This window comes from Serpula lacrymans (assembly GCF_000218685.1).
Source record: "Serpula lacrymans var. lacrymans S7.9 unplaced genomic scaffold SERLAscaffold_12, whole genome shotgun sequence".
In the NCBI taxonomy this organism is placed as follows: Eukaryota; Fungi; Basidiomycota; class Agaricomycetes; order Boletales; family Serpulaceae; genus Serpula; species Serpula lacrymans.
The window spans coordinates 325,861-343,274 of NW_006763301.1; the positions used below are offsets into that span (position 1 = coordinate 325,861).

General features: G+C 48.1%; 5 protein-coding genes across 5 annotated transcripts; 2 read left to right on the top strand and 3 right to left on the bottom strand.

The window, feature by feature from the left end:
• Nucleotides 1-30: 30 nt before the first annotated feature.
• Nucleotides 31-1,863, top strand: SERLADRAFT_475592 (uncharacterized protein; the record flags this gene model as incomplete). Its single annotated transcript, XM_007321898.1, has 7 exons — nt 31-253; nt 311-453; nt 508-815; nt 870-1,135; nt 1,190-1,251; nt 1,301-1,442; nt 1,496-1,863. The coding sequence occupies 6 exons, from the start codon at nt 99-101 to the stop codon at nt 1,423-1,425; spliced, it is 1,059 nt and encodes a 352-aa protein (XP_007321960.1).
• Nucleotides 1,864-6,792: 4,929 nt separating this feature from the next.
• SERLADRAFT_357750 (uncharacterized protein) lies at nt 6,793-10,596 on the bottom strand (the record flags this gene model as incomplete). The annotated part of the gene is made up of 12 exons (XM_007321899.1): nt 6,793-6,913; nt 6,969-7,070; nt 7,126-7,377; nt 7,432-7,720; nt 7,774-7,801; nt 7,858-8,050; nt 8,105-8,908; nt 8,968-9,156; nt 9,212-9,673; nt 9,725-9,997; nt 10,053-10,291; nt 10,349-10,596. 12 exons carry the CDS (start codon nt 10,464-10,466, stop codon nt 6,869-6,871), a joined length of 2,994 nt encoding a protein of 997 aa, XP_007321961.1.
• Nucleotides 10,597-11,176: 580 nt separating this feature from the next.
• SERLADRAFT_417443 (uncharacterized protein) lies at nt 11,177-13,455 on the top strand (the record flags this gene model as incomplete). Its single annotated transcript, XM_007321900.1, has 6 exons — nt 11,177-11,607; nt 11,735-11,866; nt 11,935-12,025; nt 12,084-12,358; nt 12,415-12,904; nt 12,982-13,455. 6 exons carry the CDS (start codon nt 11,206-11,208, stop codon nt 13,122-13,124), a joined length of 1,533 nt encoding a protein of 510 aa, XP_007321962.1.
• A 31-nt stretch (nt 13,456-13,486) lies between these two features.
• Nucleotides 13,487-14,728, bottom strand: SERLADRAFT_398161 (uncharacterized protein; the record flags this gene model as incomplete). Its single annotated transcript, XM_007321901.1, has 5 exons — nt 13,487-13,941; nt 14,015-14,107; nt 14,339-14,370; nt 14,471-14,500; nt 14,626-14,728. 5 exons carry the CDS (start codon nt 14,669-14,671, stop codon nt 13,885-13,887), a joined length of 258 nt encoding a protein of 85 aa, XP_007321963.1.
• Nucleotides 14,729-14,790: 62 nt separating this feature from the next.
• Nucleotides 14,791-17,360, bottom strand: SERLADRAFT_475614 (uncharacterized protein; the record flags this gene model as incomplete). Its single annotated transcript, XM_007321902.1, has 4 exons — nt 14,791-15,873; nt 15,928-16,748; nt 16,802-17,083; nt 17,146-17,360. The coding sequence occupies 4 exons, from the start codon at nt 17,243-17,245 to the stop codon at nt 15,049-15,051; spliced, it is 2,028 nt and encodes a 675-aa protein (XP_007321964.1).
• Between the last annotated feature and the right edge of the window lie 54 nt (nt 17,361-17,414).

Consider the following 17,414-nt stretch of genomic DNA (forward strand, 5'->3'; position numbering starts at 1 on the left):
TAGGGTTAGGTCTGAGATGGCGTAGTGGGTCTTCAGTGTCGTTGGTCGTCTTATAAACTAGTACCGAACGGCTCCCATGGTTATTGTAAATCCAAACCATGGCCTCACAATTAACCAGCAGCCAGCGTGCTTGGACGGCTGTAAAGCGAGGCTCACCGGCGAAAGCCCTTGCATTACAAGATGTCCCAATTCCTAGTAAACTAGTAGAAGGAGAGGTGCTGGTCAAGGTTCAGGCAGCTGCACTTAACCCAGTGTAAGTACTTGTGTATGGTTTCAGTCTGCAGCCTCTGACATTATACCTCTCTTGCAGGGGGTACAAATTGATGGGAACGTTGCCCAATTTCATTGCTCGCAGGCCAATCACAGTCGAGCACGATCTGGCGGGCGTGATAGTAGACGCCAATGGAAGCGAGTTTTCTATTGGCGATGAAATAATTGGCTTTATTCCAGTTCGTGAGTGCCTTCTTATTCTGACTATGTTGAGACCGTACGCTGACATTCAAGTAGAATTGCAGCTCAAAACCAGACAGGGGGCAATCACAGAGTACACTCGTCTTCCGGCATCCAATGTTACTATCAGACCACCAAATATCACTCCTACGGATGCTTGTGGAATCCCATTAGCCGGTGAGACTGCCATGCAAAGTCTCTTTGACGTCGGGAAATTAGAACCCGGACAGACTGTCTTCATTAACGGTGGTAGTTCCTCTGTTGGAGCATTCGCTATTCAAATAGCGAAAGCAAGAGGCTGTAAAGTTGTCGCAAGTGCTTCTGGTAAAAACGAAGACTTCGTGAAGAGTTTAGGTGTTGATGATGTGAAGCATATTATCTTCCCATATACTCGCGATATCTGACACATATTCTAACAGTTTCTGGACTACACCAAGGCTCCCATCCATAAACAACTCGAAGATAACCCACCGTCACCTAAATACCACCTGATAGTGGACGCAGTAGGATTAGTTAATCCGTCGCTTTATACCCATAGCGAAGCGTATCTTGCCCCGGGGGGCGTATTCGTTTCGACAGGCCCACTTCCTTCCTTCTCGTGGAAAGGGATATCAGATATCGTCTCCACTATTAATGAAGTCTTCCTCAGACCGTCGTGGCTGGGTGGGACGAAAAGAACCTGGAAGTTAGTATACTGCACATTTCTTGCCGGAGTAACTCAACTGATATATCTTTAAAGACTAGTAAACGTGGTACACAAGAAAGAAGACTTGTATAGTCTTCGTGACCTTCTAGCAGATGGTGCGTAATCGCTTAGCATAAAAGTTTTGCTTCCAACCTACGTATTCAGGGAAATTAAAGCCTGTCGTTGATTCTATATTTTCATTTGAAGACACTTTGAAGGCCTATGATCGCATTAAGACTCAACGCGCAAAGGGAAAGGTGGTGATAAGGGTCGACCCAAAGGCGGATTAATCAATCTCTGAATCGAAGTAAGTGTGTCAAGATCTCGAGGAGTAAAAGCGAATGTTGACGTATTAGCTAGAGTTATCTTTGTTAGGGTATCATTGGCGCATATGTACGCTAGCAAAGTGCGTCAGTGGTGACCTTCGCGTCGCGAATTAGATCTTGAAGTCCACAAACAACTCGGAATTGATGTTTAGTGCAAGTGGAAACTGCTATTTATGGGCTCTGAGGCCTGAGGCTCGAGTCTCGAATAATGTCACCATGTGTTGACTGACCTATCATCATGGTTATTGTTATCGCCTGTAGATTCCCTCGAGTCCAGGAGGTGCCCCTAGCAAAAGCCTTTGCTAATCAACGTTGCACTTCCTACCATTGAGGGCAAATCTCTTGCGGAGTTGTTTGCATTTTCGAGTTCTCAGTTCTAGAGTAACTTTGAGTATGCATACTACATAAGCGTCTGCTGAGAGTCTATAACTTGAAGCTTGAGCTGCTAGGATCATCTGATCGTGGGACACGGAACGTTACAGTGGAAACTCCTAAAGTCAGGGGTCTCAATTGACTCTTGCTTTGCTTCACATAGGACAGCGATATATCGTTCTCATCATTTCTTCCTTGTTTTCAGCTTATAATCGTAAAATTCGATTCCTATCTGTTATCTATCTCTATTTCCTTTATCTGTCAGGCTTTATCTGACACCGACATAGAGAAGAAGTAAGTATTCCGTCCTCCATCGTTTTGTGGCGTTTTGACATCATCCTTTCTCTTATGTCATAGTACGCTATAAGCCCGCGTAGATGTCTTGGATTACAAGGCTATCAACGCCATCCTTGGAGACGTTAAGCTCTGTTTCATCCACAGGATCTGACTCCTTTAACGTCGTCTCAGAGGAGTCCTCCTCGGATGAGGAGATAGTATGGCTCAACAGCCCCTCTACCGAGAGCAGTTTGGTTGCCTCTACAGATTCCGACGAGGAATATGTTGTGTTTCATAGACCTCTCGTTGCTGCCACCGCAGTATTGGTGGACTACGACAGCTCGCCAGATACAAGTGACAACATAGTTTCGTCGTTGCAAGGACTGTCTCTCCGTTCCGGGAGTCCGTCGGATTCGGGGGAGGAACTGCCTTCCGTCGAGCCACAACTTGTGGATGTGGCACATGTTAACATCGGTGGCAAGTTGAGCAAAACTGCCAGGAGGAACAGGAGGCGAAAGCAGAAGCTTAACCGGCTTTCGTCGTCCGGTTCTAGTGAAACGGACTCGACGACATCCAGGAGTGAAACGTCATCCCCGACGTCTTCGTATCAGGAGGCTTCCAACCTGATATCAGCGTGCGTACTCGCGCACTGTCTCCTATTCAGCGTCATCTTAATCATTTACTCTAGATATCTCGATGATCCGCATAAAGCGGACATATCGAAAGCCCCGCTTCCGTTGTTGCAAGCGTTCATCATCGAACTCGGCCTCTCGTCATCTTCTCCGCCGTCCACACTCACTTCGGCGAAGAAATTGTTGAAGGACCAGGCCCATGTCAACATAAAAGATTACGTCGCGGTTCGTGGCAGAGACCAGTGTGCTCTGCAAAAGATCATGCATCCCAGCAAGAGCGCCTTGGCCAAGGAAATCAGACGCTCGGGAAAGCGTGCTTCTTTGAAATGGGTTAAGAAGCAAGGCCTACAAGTATTTCTTGTCGCTTGTTTTCAATGATTATGTATAACTGCTAAATCGTTTCTCTTCTTCTATTTGGGTCGTTGCTTCTTTATTGGACTTCGGGGGTATGTACGATATGTAGTAGATCTAAGTTGAAAGTTTAACTCACTGTACACGGACTTTGTATATTTAGCATGTTTGTGTTGACCTATTTCTTGCTTTTAGAACTCTTTGGCGTATATTGATATATATATTCCGATGTGTATTCAATCCGAAGTTATTTTGCTGTCGCTAATCCGTAAGAAAAAGTCGGATTATGCAGATAGATTCAGCAGAATCCTAAATTGAGACAACGTAAGATCGTAACAAAAGTGCACAAGCTGCCGCAGTTCAATAACGAAAAAGTGATAGTATCTGACAAGAAGTCGTGGAAGAAAGAAACAAAGGGTATAAAACAGCGTCGAGTAATTTTTACAGACCGCACAAAGGGCCTTAAAAACACATCTAGACGGATAGTTGTGCCAGCCATGATAGATAGTAAAGTCAAGTGTTAGATAATAATAAAAGTGTCAAGTTCGCTGAGGCGTCCTTCAATTAGGAGGATATTTAACTGGGCGCGCCAGAGCCGGCAACAGCCAAAGCTCCCAATCCAACAATAGCTTGGTTCATGGAGAGCAAGTTTTGTGGGTCGTTGGCGTCGGGGATAGGAACGTTCACGGTGCCCGTAGGCTCAGCTAGCCCGCTAGCTACACCCGAGGAGTAATCCACAGAGCTGGAACTGGAAGAAGTGGATGAGGGCGTGGACCAGGTGGAGGTGGAGGTGGTAGCAGGTGGCGTCCAGGTCGTACTCGGAGGTGTCCAAGTACTGGAGGGGGGAGGAGACCAGGTTGACGACGGGGGCGTCCAGGTGGAGGAGGGAGGAGGAGGCTGCCAAGTGGTGCTGGGAGGTGTCCAGGTTGACGACGGGGGTGTCCAGGTGGAAGAAGGAGGGGTCCACTGGCTACTGGAAGAAGAAGGGGCTCCACCCCCACCTCCACTTCCGTCGCTGTAATACCAGGTACCATAAAGGACACCAACGCTTTCCGCAGCGAAGTAGTCAAACAAGCCTTCGGAGAAGTCAAGGCCACCGTAAGGGCAGCCGGGACACTACAAGGAGATGCGGTGAGACACGAGCCGCAAAAATAAACCATTGACGTACCTCATCCATAATGGTGGCTTGAGCGGTTTTTCCATTATATTCAATGGTAATCTGTTTAAAGCATTCGGGTCCAGGGTATCCACCTCCGTATTGCTAGAACAGGCAGTTGATAAGCCGACGTTGAACAAACCTCTGGCAGTATTTTTTTCAAAACTCACGGGGGTGTTCAAAGCGACGATCTATCAGAAACATGTCAGTCAGTGACATAAAACAGGGTAGATTTTCTAGAAACACTCACAAAGTCACTGGGTACGTTAGTTTGTCCGCATGCTCCTCTATATAATTAAAAGGATATCAGTACAGTCTCTCGGCAGATTCTAAATATATAAGGTGGATGGTATGTACTCACAATCCTACAGCATAAAAAGTGAAACGTGCGCCATCGTAACGCTTGTGGAGCTGCACTTCACCACGAGCACGATTGGCAAGTTCCTGGTGACGGCGTCCACCCTGAAGGCCATGGGGGTTGGCGACAGCGAACGGCAACACCAGGGACAAAAGTCCAAAGATAGCGGAGGAACGCATTTAGTTGTTGATAGATTTTACGTTGTGTAGGGTCGAGAAGAAAAGAATGTACAACAAGAGAGTGACTGGCTTGTAATAATACAGCCTTTGGACAAGTCCAAGTACCTACTGGACAGCGACACGGATGATGAGGATGAAAACAAACCAAATTGCAGTCTTGCCTTACTTCTTGACAACGAACAATACTGGCACCGCGACCCCGAGTGCACCCGGCTCTGCATCACCGCCTGCAGCTCTGAACCACACACAAGTCTGGAACAAAAAATACTAAAATTGTCATACCGTTGCTGAACAGAGCACTGGGAAATGTATATAAAATAGAATAGAATGGCACGTATAACACCAGGTAATAGCACCACATGCATCCGGACCAAGTGCGAATTGGAATGTTGGGAGACAACCATGTATCGTACGTGGGTATCAAACTGAAAAGAAATAGCAAGTCCGTTATTATGCAACACTCCATAAGTTGTCCGTAAGAAAAGGTGGCGGTACGTTTCCTTACTTTTTCTGGAGGCTATGTACTTATCCATTTATACTCGTCGTTCTATGCACATAGGACATCACTGGGATGCCACGGACGCATCGCCGATAAATATACCCAAATACACGAGAGCCAGATTGAGCTGGTCAATGCTCGATGAGTTCGCCTCCGAAACGGAAATAGTACCTTGAACTTCAACACCTGCAACCGTGCTGGAGGGGCTAGCCGAAGACGAGGAGCTGGTAGATACCGACGAGGAGCTAGACCAAGACGCAATGCTGCTGCTAGAGCTGCTACTGGAACTGCTGCTCCAAGTCGGGGAGGGAGTAGGGGTGGGGGTGGGGCTAGGGCTCCATGTCGTCGTGGGTGGAGGCGGCGGCGGGGTGCTCGAGGTAGTAGGGGGAGGAGGAGGGGGAGAGCTCGTAGAAGGCGGGGGTTGCCAAGTCGAAGTTGGAGGAGGAGGCGGGGGAGAAGAACTGGATGACGCAGGAGCACCGTCGTCAAAAGTCCATGTTCCATACAGCACACCTTGGCTGATATCAGCAAAGGCTTGGAATAAGCCTTGAGAGAAGTCGAGGCCACCGTAGGGACATCCAGGGCACTACAAAGGACAGCAATGAGCGAAGATAGCTAAGGAACAGAAAGCGCATTTACCTCGTCCGTGATTTGGGCCTGGTTGGTGATGCCATTATAGGTGATGGTGATCATCTGGAAACAGTATTCTCCGTTACCGTATTGCTAAAATGCGACACATGAGACTTTCTATTGCGAACAATAAGGGAAAAGGGCATCGTACCTCAGAGTTAAGTGCTACAATCTAAAGTTAGGATACTAGGTTAGCATATCACAAATTAAGTGCGATCATCAAGAGAAACGCACAAAGTCACTGGGCGAATTGGTGATACCACAAGCTCCAAGACCGTCCGCGAAAAAGGTGAAACGGGCGTTGGAGAATCGCTTTTGTAGGTGGCCGACATCACCCCGAGCCCTAAGAGAGATATCTAAGCCGTGACGTTTTGTATGCCGTCTGAACTTGTCATTCGAGTGGGGGTTTGCCACGACTGCGGACAAAGAGAGAGCTGCAGAAAGGAAGAGAGAAAGCTGAGCAAAGAACCGCATGGTTAGGTGAGTATGGTGCGTATGTCTAAAGAACAGATAGAGAGCGTGGTGGTTTGCGAGTCCTGTCGCTGGGGACTGAAAATGCGTTAAAGGAATGGACTGGACGATAGACTGATTAAAGGCAATGCACAGGGAAACGTGGTGGTAACAATGAAAGAAAGGGTTGTAACTTTTCAAACACAAAGGCCTGCCACCTTTACCTAAGGGGAGGAGCGTCTAGAACACTGCACTAAATGGACCGTCAGTGCAAGCGATTGGCCTTAAGCTTTAAAATAGAAAATCGTGGAAACCTCCCTGCTGCGGGCTCGCTTGCAAGGAGGTGCACATTCATGCAGGTATGCATCCATCCATAATGCATCAACCACCCCTCACTTTAATCTCAGCGGCAACATCGTGCGCACCTCACGTCTTTCAGACATCTCAATTTTTATTATGCATTCTGCAGATTACTTTCTCTGGTATATTCTTACTCTATCTGAATCATGACACAACTTTCACCCTCGTTGGCGGATCAACAAATGTCGCCTGAAATGATATCCACATTAGAGCAAAAAATAGCACACACTTGCGCAGCACTCACCGTTACAAACTTCAGCACCTCATCAATAACAAGGACAGGTGCGCTGAGATACAATACAGCCTTCCACTCCACCCAGTTCAGCGGCGTAATCGCAAACAAAGTCTAGACATCCTGTTCAGAGACATGTTCGAACATCAATTCAGAAGTAGATCCTCACCGTGAAGAAAGGAATATATAGGATGGCAAAGTGAAGAGCCATACTGAGTGCGATAGCCGCAACCAAGAAAGGATTCTTCCACACCGGGAGTCTTAGAAGACTTTCGTTTTCGGAGAGCGAGTTCATGGCGTTGAACATCTCCACTGTCACAAGGATCGACAGACTCATCGTCGTTGCACGATGAGACATCGCATTGGTGAACATCTCACACCCAATTTCTGGGAAAGCGGAGGCGCATTGATGGAAGTGAGTCTACTCGCAGACTTGGTCAGCTAGGAAATGCCAGCTTGTCATGGAAGCACTTACGAGTTGGTGGAAGGAGATCTGTGGGCCTCCTGAGTAGTACACGAACCACCATGCATATCCAAACACCGTTGCACACCCCACGTAGATACCAACGACCATGTAACGGAAGAACAACCATTTGCCAACGAGAGGCTCCTTGCTATTACGAGGAGGCATGCGCATGATGGAATGGTCAGGGGGATTAAATCCAAGCGCGGTTGCCGGCAGACTGTCTGTCACTAAGTTCACCCATAGAAGTTGTACAGGAATCAAGGCTTCAGGCATCCCCAGTAGGACAGTCAGGAAGATGCTACGATAATAATCAGTCTAGCATGATACGTCCAAAATAACGTGCATCCTTACCTGACAACCTCACCAATGTTGGATGAAACTACAGTTCACAAAGCGGATTAGTCATAGAGCATGATCCGAGTAGATCATACGCACTAAGGTATCGAATAAACTGTTTCGTGTTGTTATAAATTAGTCTACCTTCTTCTACTGCCTTCTCTATCGTTGCAAAGTTAGAATCCGCAAGAACCATATCAGCAGCCAGTTTTGCAACGTCAGTACCACTGCCCATGGCTACACCAATGTCAGCCTTCTTGAGTGCCGGTGCATCGTTAACACCATCTCCAGTCTAAAAAAAGTCAGCCTCAAAGCTCAAGATCACATACGAGTACATCATACTTACCATGGCAACAACTAGACCCAGACCTTGCAAAAGATCAACGAGCTGACTCTTGTGTGCAGGCTCTGTGCGAGTGAACAAACTAGCGCGCTGAACAGCCTTCACCTTCTCTTCGTGAGAAAGCTCGTCGAGCTCTCTACCCGTATAACTTTTACCAGTCAAATCCTCATTCTCACCAAAAATGCCAATCTGCCTGCAGATCGTCTCAGCGGTACCTTTGTTGTCACCAGTGATGCACACGACGCGGATACCAGCAGCCCTACAGTTCGCAACAGCTTGACGCACCTCAGGACGAGGAGGGTCGAGCATGCCAACGAGCGAGACGAATGTCAAGTTCTGCTCAAAGCGAGAGTAGTCTTGGGTGCTTTGGCTCTTGTAGTGAGTAGCATCGATATCCTGCACGTCAACGTAAGCAAGTGCAAGTGTCCGGAGGCCATTTTTGCCGTAAGAGACCGTGCGTTCCAAAAGTTGCGAACGAAGTGCAGCAGTCAAGGGTATAACTTTGCCGTGGACCATAACAGACGTGCATTTCTCCAGGACGGATTCTGGTGCGCCCTTGACGAACAGAGCACCCACACCGTTCAGCCTGACGACGACGGACATCATTTTGCGATCACGAGAAAATTCCAATGTGATCAAACGAGGGATGGTGCGCTCGTAAAAGTCGTTGACTGCGCTAACGCGGTCAGCAGCTGAGAGGGTAGGAAGAGTCTTCGTAATATTTGGATCAGAGCAGCCAATCTTTTCTGTCAATACCTTCAAAGCAGCTTCTGTTGGTTCACCGACATTAGCGTATGATTGTTTGTCCTAAACATAATCAAGTTAGTCAACGGGTATTTAATTAATGCGATAGGAAAGTTCACTACCGAGTGGTACACAATCTTAGCATCGTTACATAGAGCGCCAATCTCGGCAAGTCGTCGTATTGGGTCTGCGCTAAGTTCAGCAGAGGCGTTTTTGCCACCAGCAGACTTGACCAACCCATACGGTGAGTATGTAGTACCCTCTACATCATACTCTCGAGGAGACCCAGACTTGGAGTCGATGATAAGGAACTGGGGAAGAAAAAATTCGTCAGATTTGAGCAGAAAACATTAGAAGCATACACACCTTGGAGACGCTCATTTGGTTGGTAGTGAGTGTGCCAGTCTTGTCAGAACAGATAACGTTGGTACACCCGAGAGTCTCAACACTGGGCAAGTTTCTGACGATAGCGTTCTTCTGTGCCATTTTTTTGGTACCAAGGGCGAGACAAGCAGTTATGACGGCGGCAAGTCCCTCTGGAATAGCAGCGACAGCCAAAGCCACGGCGATCTTGAAATAATAGATGGCACCTTTCAGCGCTCCGTGGTGTGCTGGATCCCAGAAGTGTCGGAAGTTGACTAGCCAAACAAGAATGCAAATGACCGTAATAACCTTCGCAAGCATGTCGCCAAAGTCGTCGAGTTTGCGCTTCAATGGAGTTTTTTCGCTAATCTGAGAAGAGATGGAGTGGTGGATGTGTCCTATAGCGGTACTTGTACCAGTAAAAGCTACAACTGCTCGTGCATTACCATTAACTACACTTGTTCCCTGAGATAAAAGTCAGTATATGATTGATTGACAGGGAGAAACACTTCTCACAGAGAAGAGCATGTTGGTCATGTCTTGCTTAACAGCTTTGAGATCCTCGATAACGTCAATGGATTTGTTGACACTGACACTTTCACCCGTGAGAATGGCCTGATCAATCCTAAAACTACTTGAAGTAATTGATATAATTCTACAGTCTGCAGGAATCTTATCGCCAACTGCGACAGAAATGATGTCTCCAGGGACAAGCTCCGATGCATGTATGCGCGCTATTTGGCCAGAGCGAAGTACTTTCGCTTCGTCGGGGGAATATTCCTTCAAAGCCTGAGGAGAGGAACTGTAAAACTTATCAGATGCAATAGTGAGGGTGTGAACTCACGTCGATAGCTTTCTCAGCGTTCGTTTCCTGTACGACTCCGACAGTAGCATTTGCGACAAGGATAAGTAAGATAACAGCAGGTTCAACGAAAGCTCCAAACAGGGTGGTATTCTCTGAATCGTCCACCAAGGCCAAGATAAAAGATATTACAGCAGAAGCGAGTAAAATGAGAACAAGTTGGTCCTTGAACTGGTCAAGGATCAACTGCCATAATGGCGTTGCAGGTTCTTCAGGTAACTCTAGACAAACACAGAGTAGTGAGTATTTTAGGTGAAGAATGTATAGAGGCGACGAACCGTTTTTTCCATACAGTTCAGCATGTTTCGCAGCTTGGTCGGCGGTAAGACCACGAACTGGGTCTACACGATAGTGCTCTAGTATTTGCTGAGGAGTCTTCGTCCATGGGGTGTCCATGACAGTCGTAAAGATGACCGTCGAAAGGAAAGGAAGAATATGTACGGGCCAGAGACAGGATTTCTAAGTCCCCAAGTCACGGCTTTCTTATAAGACCGCTAATGAGAAATATTTCAGAATGTGGCTGACGTGGCAGTTTCGTGACTATTGTTTGCATAGGTTTTTAATAGGGACGATTCACGCTGTCTCCGGCTGCTCGAAGACAGCAGTAACGCATTGCAATGCAGTGATAAGGACATGCCCCCCAGCTGGAGGCAGAGGAGATGAGATAACAAGGTGCTCCTGAGAAGAAGATATGAATTGGTTGCGAACTGCATTTACCACCAACAGGTTCGAGCACACCATCGTCTGTGATTAAATACCATTAGCCGGCTTCTTAGACTATAACCCGGCATTTCCCCAGGCCTGGTTTCATTGTGGTCTGAGATCCACGAGTACTCACGTCCTCAGATGCAGCAACAAAAATATCATAGATATGAGTATGTGCAACCTGTCGCATGATTATGCATAGTTGAATGACTCTGTCAGCAAATACTGTTATTGGATGGAAAATTCGAGATAAATTGGATCAGGCCGGTCGGCGCAGGGTTGAAGCCACAGGACCAAACAGGAGCAACGCAGCAGTGGTGACCTAATCCCTGTAGCGGTCAAAGAGAGGCAGCATTCAGACGGACGCTCTCGCCCAGTTCTTCTCCAGTACAACCCTCATAGGGCTTTTGGCCTTTCCACCGTCTACGCCATGGGCAACAGCGCGTCCTCCTCTGGGCGCGGTCACCACGACGAAACCGTAGATTACGGTCATTTATCTCCTCAGGGCGTTTACACCGGTTCCAAAGACTGGAATCATGCTATCGTCACCCAACTCATCGCAGATCGCAAATTAGCCCCTTTCTATCGTCCTTTGGAGGACTACGACGACGCTTGGGACGATGACCGGATTCTTGCTGCCAGGAGAGACCCTCCAGAGTCCGAGCCGACCCATCCAGATGCACAACCGCCTCCTCGGCCTGGCGCTGACTCACGCGACACCACAAAGTCCAGTCATAATCCCAGCAAACGTCCCTCAAACCTTAAGGAACCAAGTCGATGTCCAGAGGCTGCTGTTTATAGAGGTGCTGTAGAATGTCCAATATGTTTCTTGGTGCGTTATCTCTCACGCTACTTCTTCCGTCCGCTGACCTCTATCGCTCTTCACTCAGTATTACCCTCCAAACATTAACCGCTCCAGATGCTGTGACCAGTCAATCTGCACAGAATGCTTTGTGCAGATTAAGAGAAACGAACCAACTGCGACACACCTCGTATCAGATCCTGCCGCTTGTCCTTACTGCGTCCAAGATAATTTCGGCGTCACATATACGCCCCCTCCATGGCGAGCTGGGATTGGAAGCGAGGGAACGGTCCGTTTTGTTCACTTCATCCCGATGTTACCTTTCTCACTCTTCTTTATCATCGTCGAATCCGATAGACGCAGCCGTTCATAGAATCTAGCACGGTATCTACTCAGAAGCGTCGTCGTAAGAGTTTCGGTCATGACAGCCCCGAGGTTGTTACAACTGGTCAGTTGATCCTATCATAAAATACAGTATTTAACATTCTTGTCACATCCGCCTATAGATCAAATACGACCCGACTGGGAAGCTAAATTAGCTGCCGTACGTTCCACCGTTGCGCGCCGCGCCAACAGACGGATTATAATGCGCCAAGTTGGGGATCGTCTTATCCCAGTAGGAGTGACAAGCGGTCGGGTTCATGCTCTACCTTCATCCGAGGATGGTCATGAACCTACTGATAACGGGGGAAGTCGTAGATCGCGCCGTCAGCGCCATCAAAACCCTGACATTAATCAGCTGCTAGGCTCCATGGGTCTCGGAGGTCAAGATTTGGAAGAGGTACGGATTCTGACTTACCGCAACCAACTTTGATTATAATCAGTTTACTTCTACAGTTGATGGTGATGGAGGCTATGAGACTTTCGCTTTTGGAGCATGAAGAGCAGCAAAGGAGAGAAGCTGATAAACGGAAGAATGAAGGAGAGGAAGTAACCGAAGGAGTACAGTCTCGGAACGAGTCAACATCGGCTGCGCAGCCTTCCAGTCAGTCGTCGACGCCCACCAATGTATCAAGTATCAGCTCTCATCCCACGTCTAACCCTGCATCCGAGTTGTCCTCTACCAGTGAAAATAACGCCTCTGGCTCTTCTAATATCGCGGATGGGAGTACAGGTAGCCAGAATGCTGCGCAGCGGAGTCGATCAGCGACGCCTTCATCAGAGCATGTCTCTACTCCATCAAACCATGTCGCTGTAGATACGCCACCCAGCGTCTCCATGCCCAGCACTACAGCCGGTGATGAACAAGTTCATCTGTCTAGGCCACCGATATCTGGCAGTGGCAACGGAAGGGTTGAATCGTCAATGTCGACAGATTCGGCTACTTGTACGTTTGGCAGTGGCCATTACTAAGCCCCTCATAATCCTTTGAAGAAACCGAGACTGACTTCCTGGCTTCTTCAGTGTTTTCGGCGGAACCTGGAGGTAAATTCTCGTATAATGCTTTACCTTCCTCCCCGGACTCTTCAGCGGATGATCAGCCGCTGCTAGATAAGTCTGAACCACACGCCACGGGTAAAGAACCATCCGCGAGCAGTTCGATTTAATGCGAGTTGGCCGTCACGTATTTTAACGAAATGGACATCCAGACCAGTAATGTCGGGATTATAGACTGAGAACAAGTAGCTGAGGAATTGCGTTTGTGACATCACAAACCTACATTCCCCTTTCACGAATTACATCGAGTCATTGTAGCACTGTCGTTTTATATTCCAACTGTGTTATCTATTCTATTCATCGCCCCTACAATTCTCTTCCCGTGTCTTTTCTCCCATTTCTTTACCCAAATTTTTGTCATGTGATATCTAGTTTTTCCTATGTCTATGCTTTAGACCGAAACGAGTCTTAATATGGCCTACTCATGAGTACTGAGTATCAATCAGGACAATGTTCCGGAAGTAATTGCTGACGAGTGACTATGTGAACTGAAATACAGGTCCACATGTATTTCAAGTACTACTAGTCAGCCTGGTTCTGATAGCGAATGACAAATGTATCGTGATTACCGAAGGGAAAACATACAGTCATTGATGCGCCCCTAGACCAAGGGCATGAATCCCCACACTGAACAGCACCCTGGGGGCGGCTCGAATCGGCTCCGAACTAACTATATTGCGAGGCGTGGAGGAGGGAAGAAATATACATTTAGAGCCCATTACAAAGTGTGAGATGATGATGATGATGGTGATATTGATATGTCCTGGAAAGCACGAAACTCTGAAAACCAGATTGATATGACCCCGCGCGAATGTACTCAGGTAGGGCGGAACCCAAAGCGAGAGCGAGACGGTATCTTTTTCTGACTTTCTACCGCGGTTTTGAAGGGTCGGCCCAGACTGGCTTTTGCACGTCTGGATCAGCCAGCTACGCGAAGTGATAGGGATCGTCAGCCCCCCGGGACGGAAAAGAGGAGATTGCGAGGATGGGAAAGACACACCTGGGCGTTTATCTGTCGTTTCATTGTTTCTTCCTGGGCCAGCCTCGCCGCGCGATTAGCATCAACCTTTCGCCTGAGGTCAGGGGCCAAAGCCTGCGGATAACACAACTTCAGTCAGCCAAACAGGAGTATCACTGGCCATTTCAGATTAACGCCAGACTATGTCCGAGCAATGTGCCCCACTGGCAGTGTCTTTTTCTTTTTTTTTCTTTCTTCAATGACAGGCAGGACACATGATGAGAAAGATGGCCCGCAGTGGGTGAAAAGCGCTAATCGCGGGAATGGGGGCTGTGAAAAGGGAGGACAGCGAGAAGGATGGCTTACAGCATACGTCTGCTCAGGAGTGGGTGTGGTAGCTACCGATGGAGAACAAGGCAGAAAGTATAAGGGCAGCCAAAAGAGAAAGAGTCGATGGATGAGAGCTAGGCCCACAGAGAAGACGGCACATGAACGCACCTCGCATGATACCGTATCCTATCCCCATCACTGAGTCCCAGCATAGTGTTTAGATATCAGGATTTTGAGATGAGAGAACAGCCAAGAACACCATATATTACCACATGACCGATATAAGTATTTTGGGTGCAAGAGATTATCAAGATGGAACGTACAGCCGCTGGCAAAAAAGGTCATTCTGATCCAAGGAAAGCTCGACATCGTATGGTCTCCGTTCCGTCCCAAATACAACGTATGTGTTTCTCTCAAGTGTGGTTCAGGTGAGCCTCGGAAATACACTGGCGGGAAAAGGAGCCGGAAAGGTGGCTGTACTTGCGTTGACTAAGACACAGAAATGAAACAGCTGGATTCTAAACTGTACATGTACGCTGGGCATCGCATAGACTAATAGACAAATATTGTAAATCCTAGACAATGTACCAGTGCAAGGGGTTCGATGGTGGCAATAAGTAATGCTCGTTCAACAAGACAGATAGACATGCGACAAGACAGTCACTGGGCAGACAACATATGATCAATGCAACAGAACGAGAAATATGCAAGAGGTGAAGATGTCCGAGCCCCACACGCCAAACCACTCACCCCTCAGCATACAGATATGTGGTATGTATGCTTGGGCCAGTAGCAATCCGCTCTACGTTCGTCCTCTTCCGCTTGTATGCTAAACCCATCATGTCCGCACTCGTCCGACGGCTCACAGATTCTATTCGCGCCAGCTCCTCCTCCCATGCCCGTACTTCTAATTGATTCACCCTTCCGAATAAAAGGCTATCTTCGTTATGCTCGGCGCTTTCCATGACACTGAAGCCCGTTTCCACGCTGGAGCTCGCACTTGTACTGGAGCTTTCCATCCGAGGTGCTACAAGCCACTTCTGACCGAATGCGCCTCTGGAGAACGACCGGTTGGCGTTTGTACTGGAAGGGAGAGCTGTTTCAGGCCTCATGGGCACGACCAACTGATTCTCGCCTTGTAGAGGTTCATATGCGCGCATATGGAACCCCGTTGGTTTATCTCGGGGACCGGCGGATGTATGAGGGCGTCTCATATTTCTTCCCTTGGGCTTTGAGTTCGGATAAGGTGATGAGGCAGAGGACAGTTTATAACCATGGCCTTCTGATGGTTCGGTCTGATGGCTGGAACCGCCGGTGACTGGGGCCGTATGCGGCGCGTCTATTGCAGTACCCATCTTGGGACTACGAGGGGGCGATGGTAGTTGATCAGGTGGGCGTTTTGATCTCCGGGGAGACTTGGATTTAGAGCGTGCAGTGCTGGATGCTAGCAAGAGCTCGTTGTATTTGGCAAGCGCCAGTTGGCGCTGAGCCGCGTTCGTTGATACTACAATGATTTCTTGTTCGTCCAGCTCAATAGACTCTGCATTATTGGTTGCTGAAGAGACGACAGTCTGTGAATGCAAATTGTGTGAGACGTAAACGGCATGTCAAGAAATAGCGCGTACCTTGACACGGACAAAGAATCTCACTGATGCTGTGTCGGTTTTGAACGTCTCACCCACCGCCCAACGACTAACGGTCTTGGATTCGGGCCAGGAAAAACTAAGTGTTTGCTTCCACACACCATTGGCATCTCGAGTGAAACGCCCCGGGGACTCTACATCGGCGAATATATGCGTGGTGGTGGATACCCTATCGCCAGCACCGCTCTGAGGATGTGGGAAAGTAGCCGGGGCAGCGGGAAGAAGAGGGCGTGTGTCGTTTTCCGAAAAAAAGCTCGAAGCCGATGCAGGATAATTGAGGTAATTGGATGATGATCTGGTGAAAATGGGTTCATCTGCATACATGGCTAGATGGGAATCTTTGCGTGGTGGCATGCTGGTATGATATGGTGATACTGATTCTGATGATGACGATGGTGCAGAGCGAGATTGAAAACATGATGATGCTTGACCTGAGGAAGATGAGGGTATAGGTATCGGTGGAGTTGAAGGGCCTGGAGAAGCCAATTGTGCATCATTAAGCTGAATTCGACGTTCAACTATGGCGGTGGCGCTACGAATATGTACAGTGGAGTCAAGGGGCTGTATGTGGACGCCAATGGATACAATATCGAGAGGACCAACTGGAGTACTTGGAACAGAGACACGGTAACGTATGACGGGCGCCCGTGATTTGTTGGACAACGAACTCAGTTGGAATGGAGACAAAGGTGTGATTGGGGATGGAGGACAGGCCGGCGATGGGACGTCGTAACGAGTTAATGGTATATCATAATACCTAGCTTGACGAGAGCCGACGCCAGTGAGCGGTGCATGATAAATGACTTTTTGAAAGGGTCAGACAAAAGAACTAGGAAGGACATGAAAACCAACATACTGGCTTCGATCCGCCAAAAGACGCGGTATTCCTGGAAGTAATTTGCAGTACTAGGAGACGGGACATCGACGGGAACAGATAGTCTAAACTGGTGTTCCGAGTCGCCAATATCGGCGTAGTCTTGATGATCTGGTTTTTTCCACAGTGAAACTGTATAATCCGCAAGTACAGTTGTGTGTAGGGCTCCGAGACGACCTTGGCGGGACTCATAACATCGAACTGAAACAGTGATTTCCTTTGCAGGCAGACACTTCCCATCTTGCTCTAACTGTGTGCGAACCACTGCAATATGGAATAATGAGCACGCCTTGGACTACGCAAGGTATATAATGGCGACGACGCACATCCTTCAAATTTCAAGGGAGTCAACCCAAGATAACCATGGTAAGGAAAGTAACGAACGCCTTGGTTGCCTTTTGGAGAGACAAGAATGAGCTTCACCATAGTCAGAGGTAAGGCGGGGAGGAGGGGTGACCGTCGTCGTTGGCGGCAGCGAGGAGGGCAACGGCGACGACGACGACGACGACGAGACAAGGATGTGGAAGGAGGAGCGATGGTCAGAGAGGGAAAAGAAGCATAAGATAAATAATTAGACAGAAATGGATTAGAAATT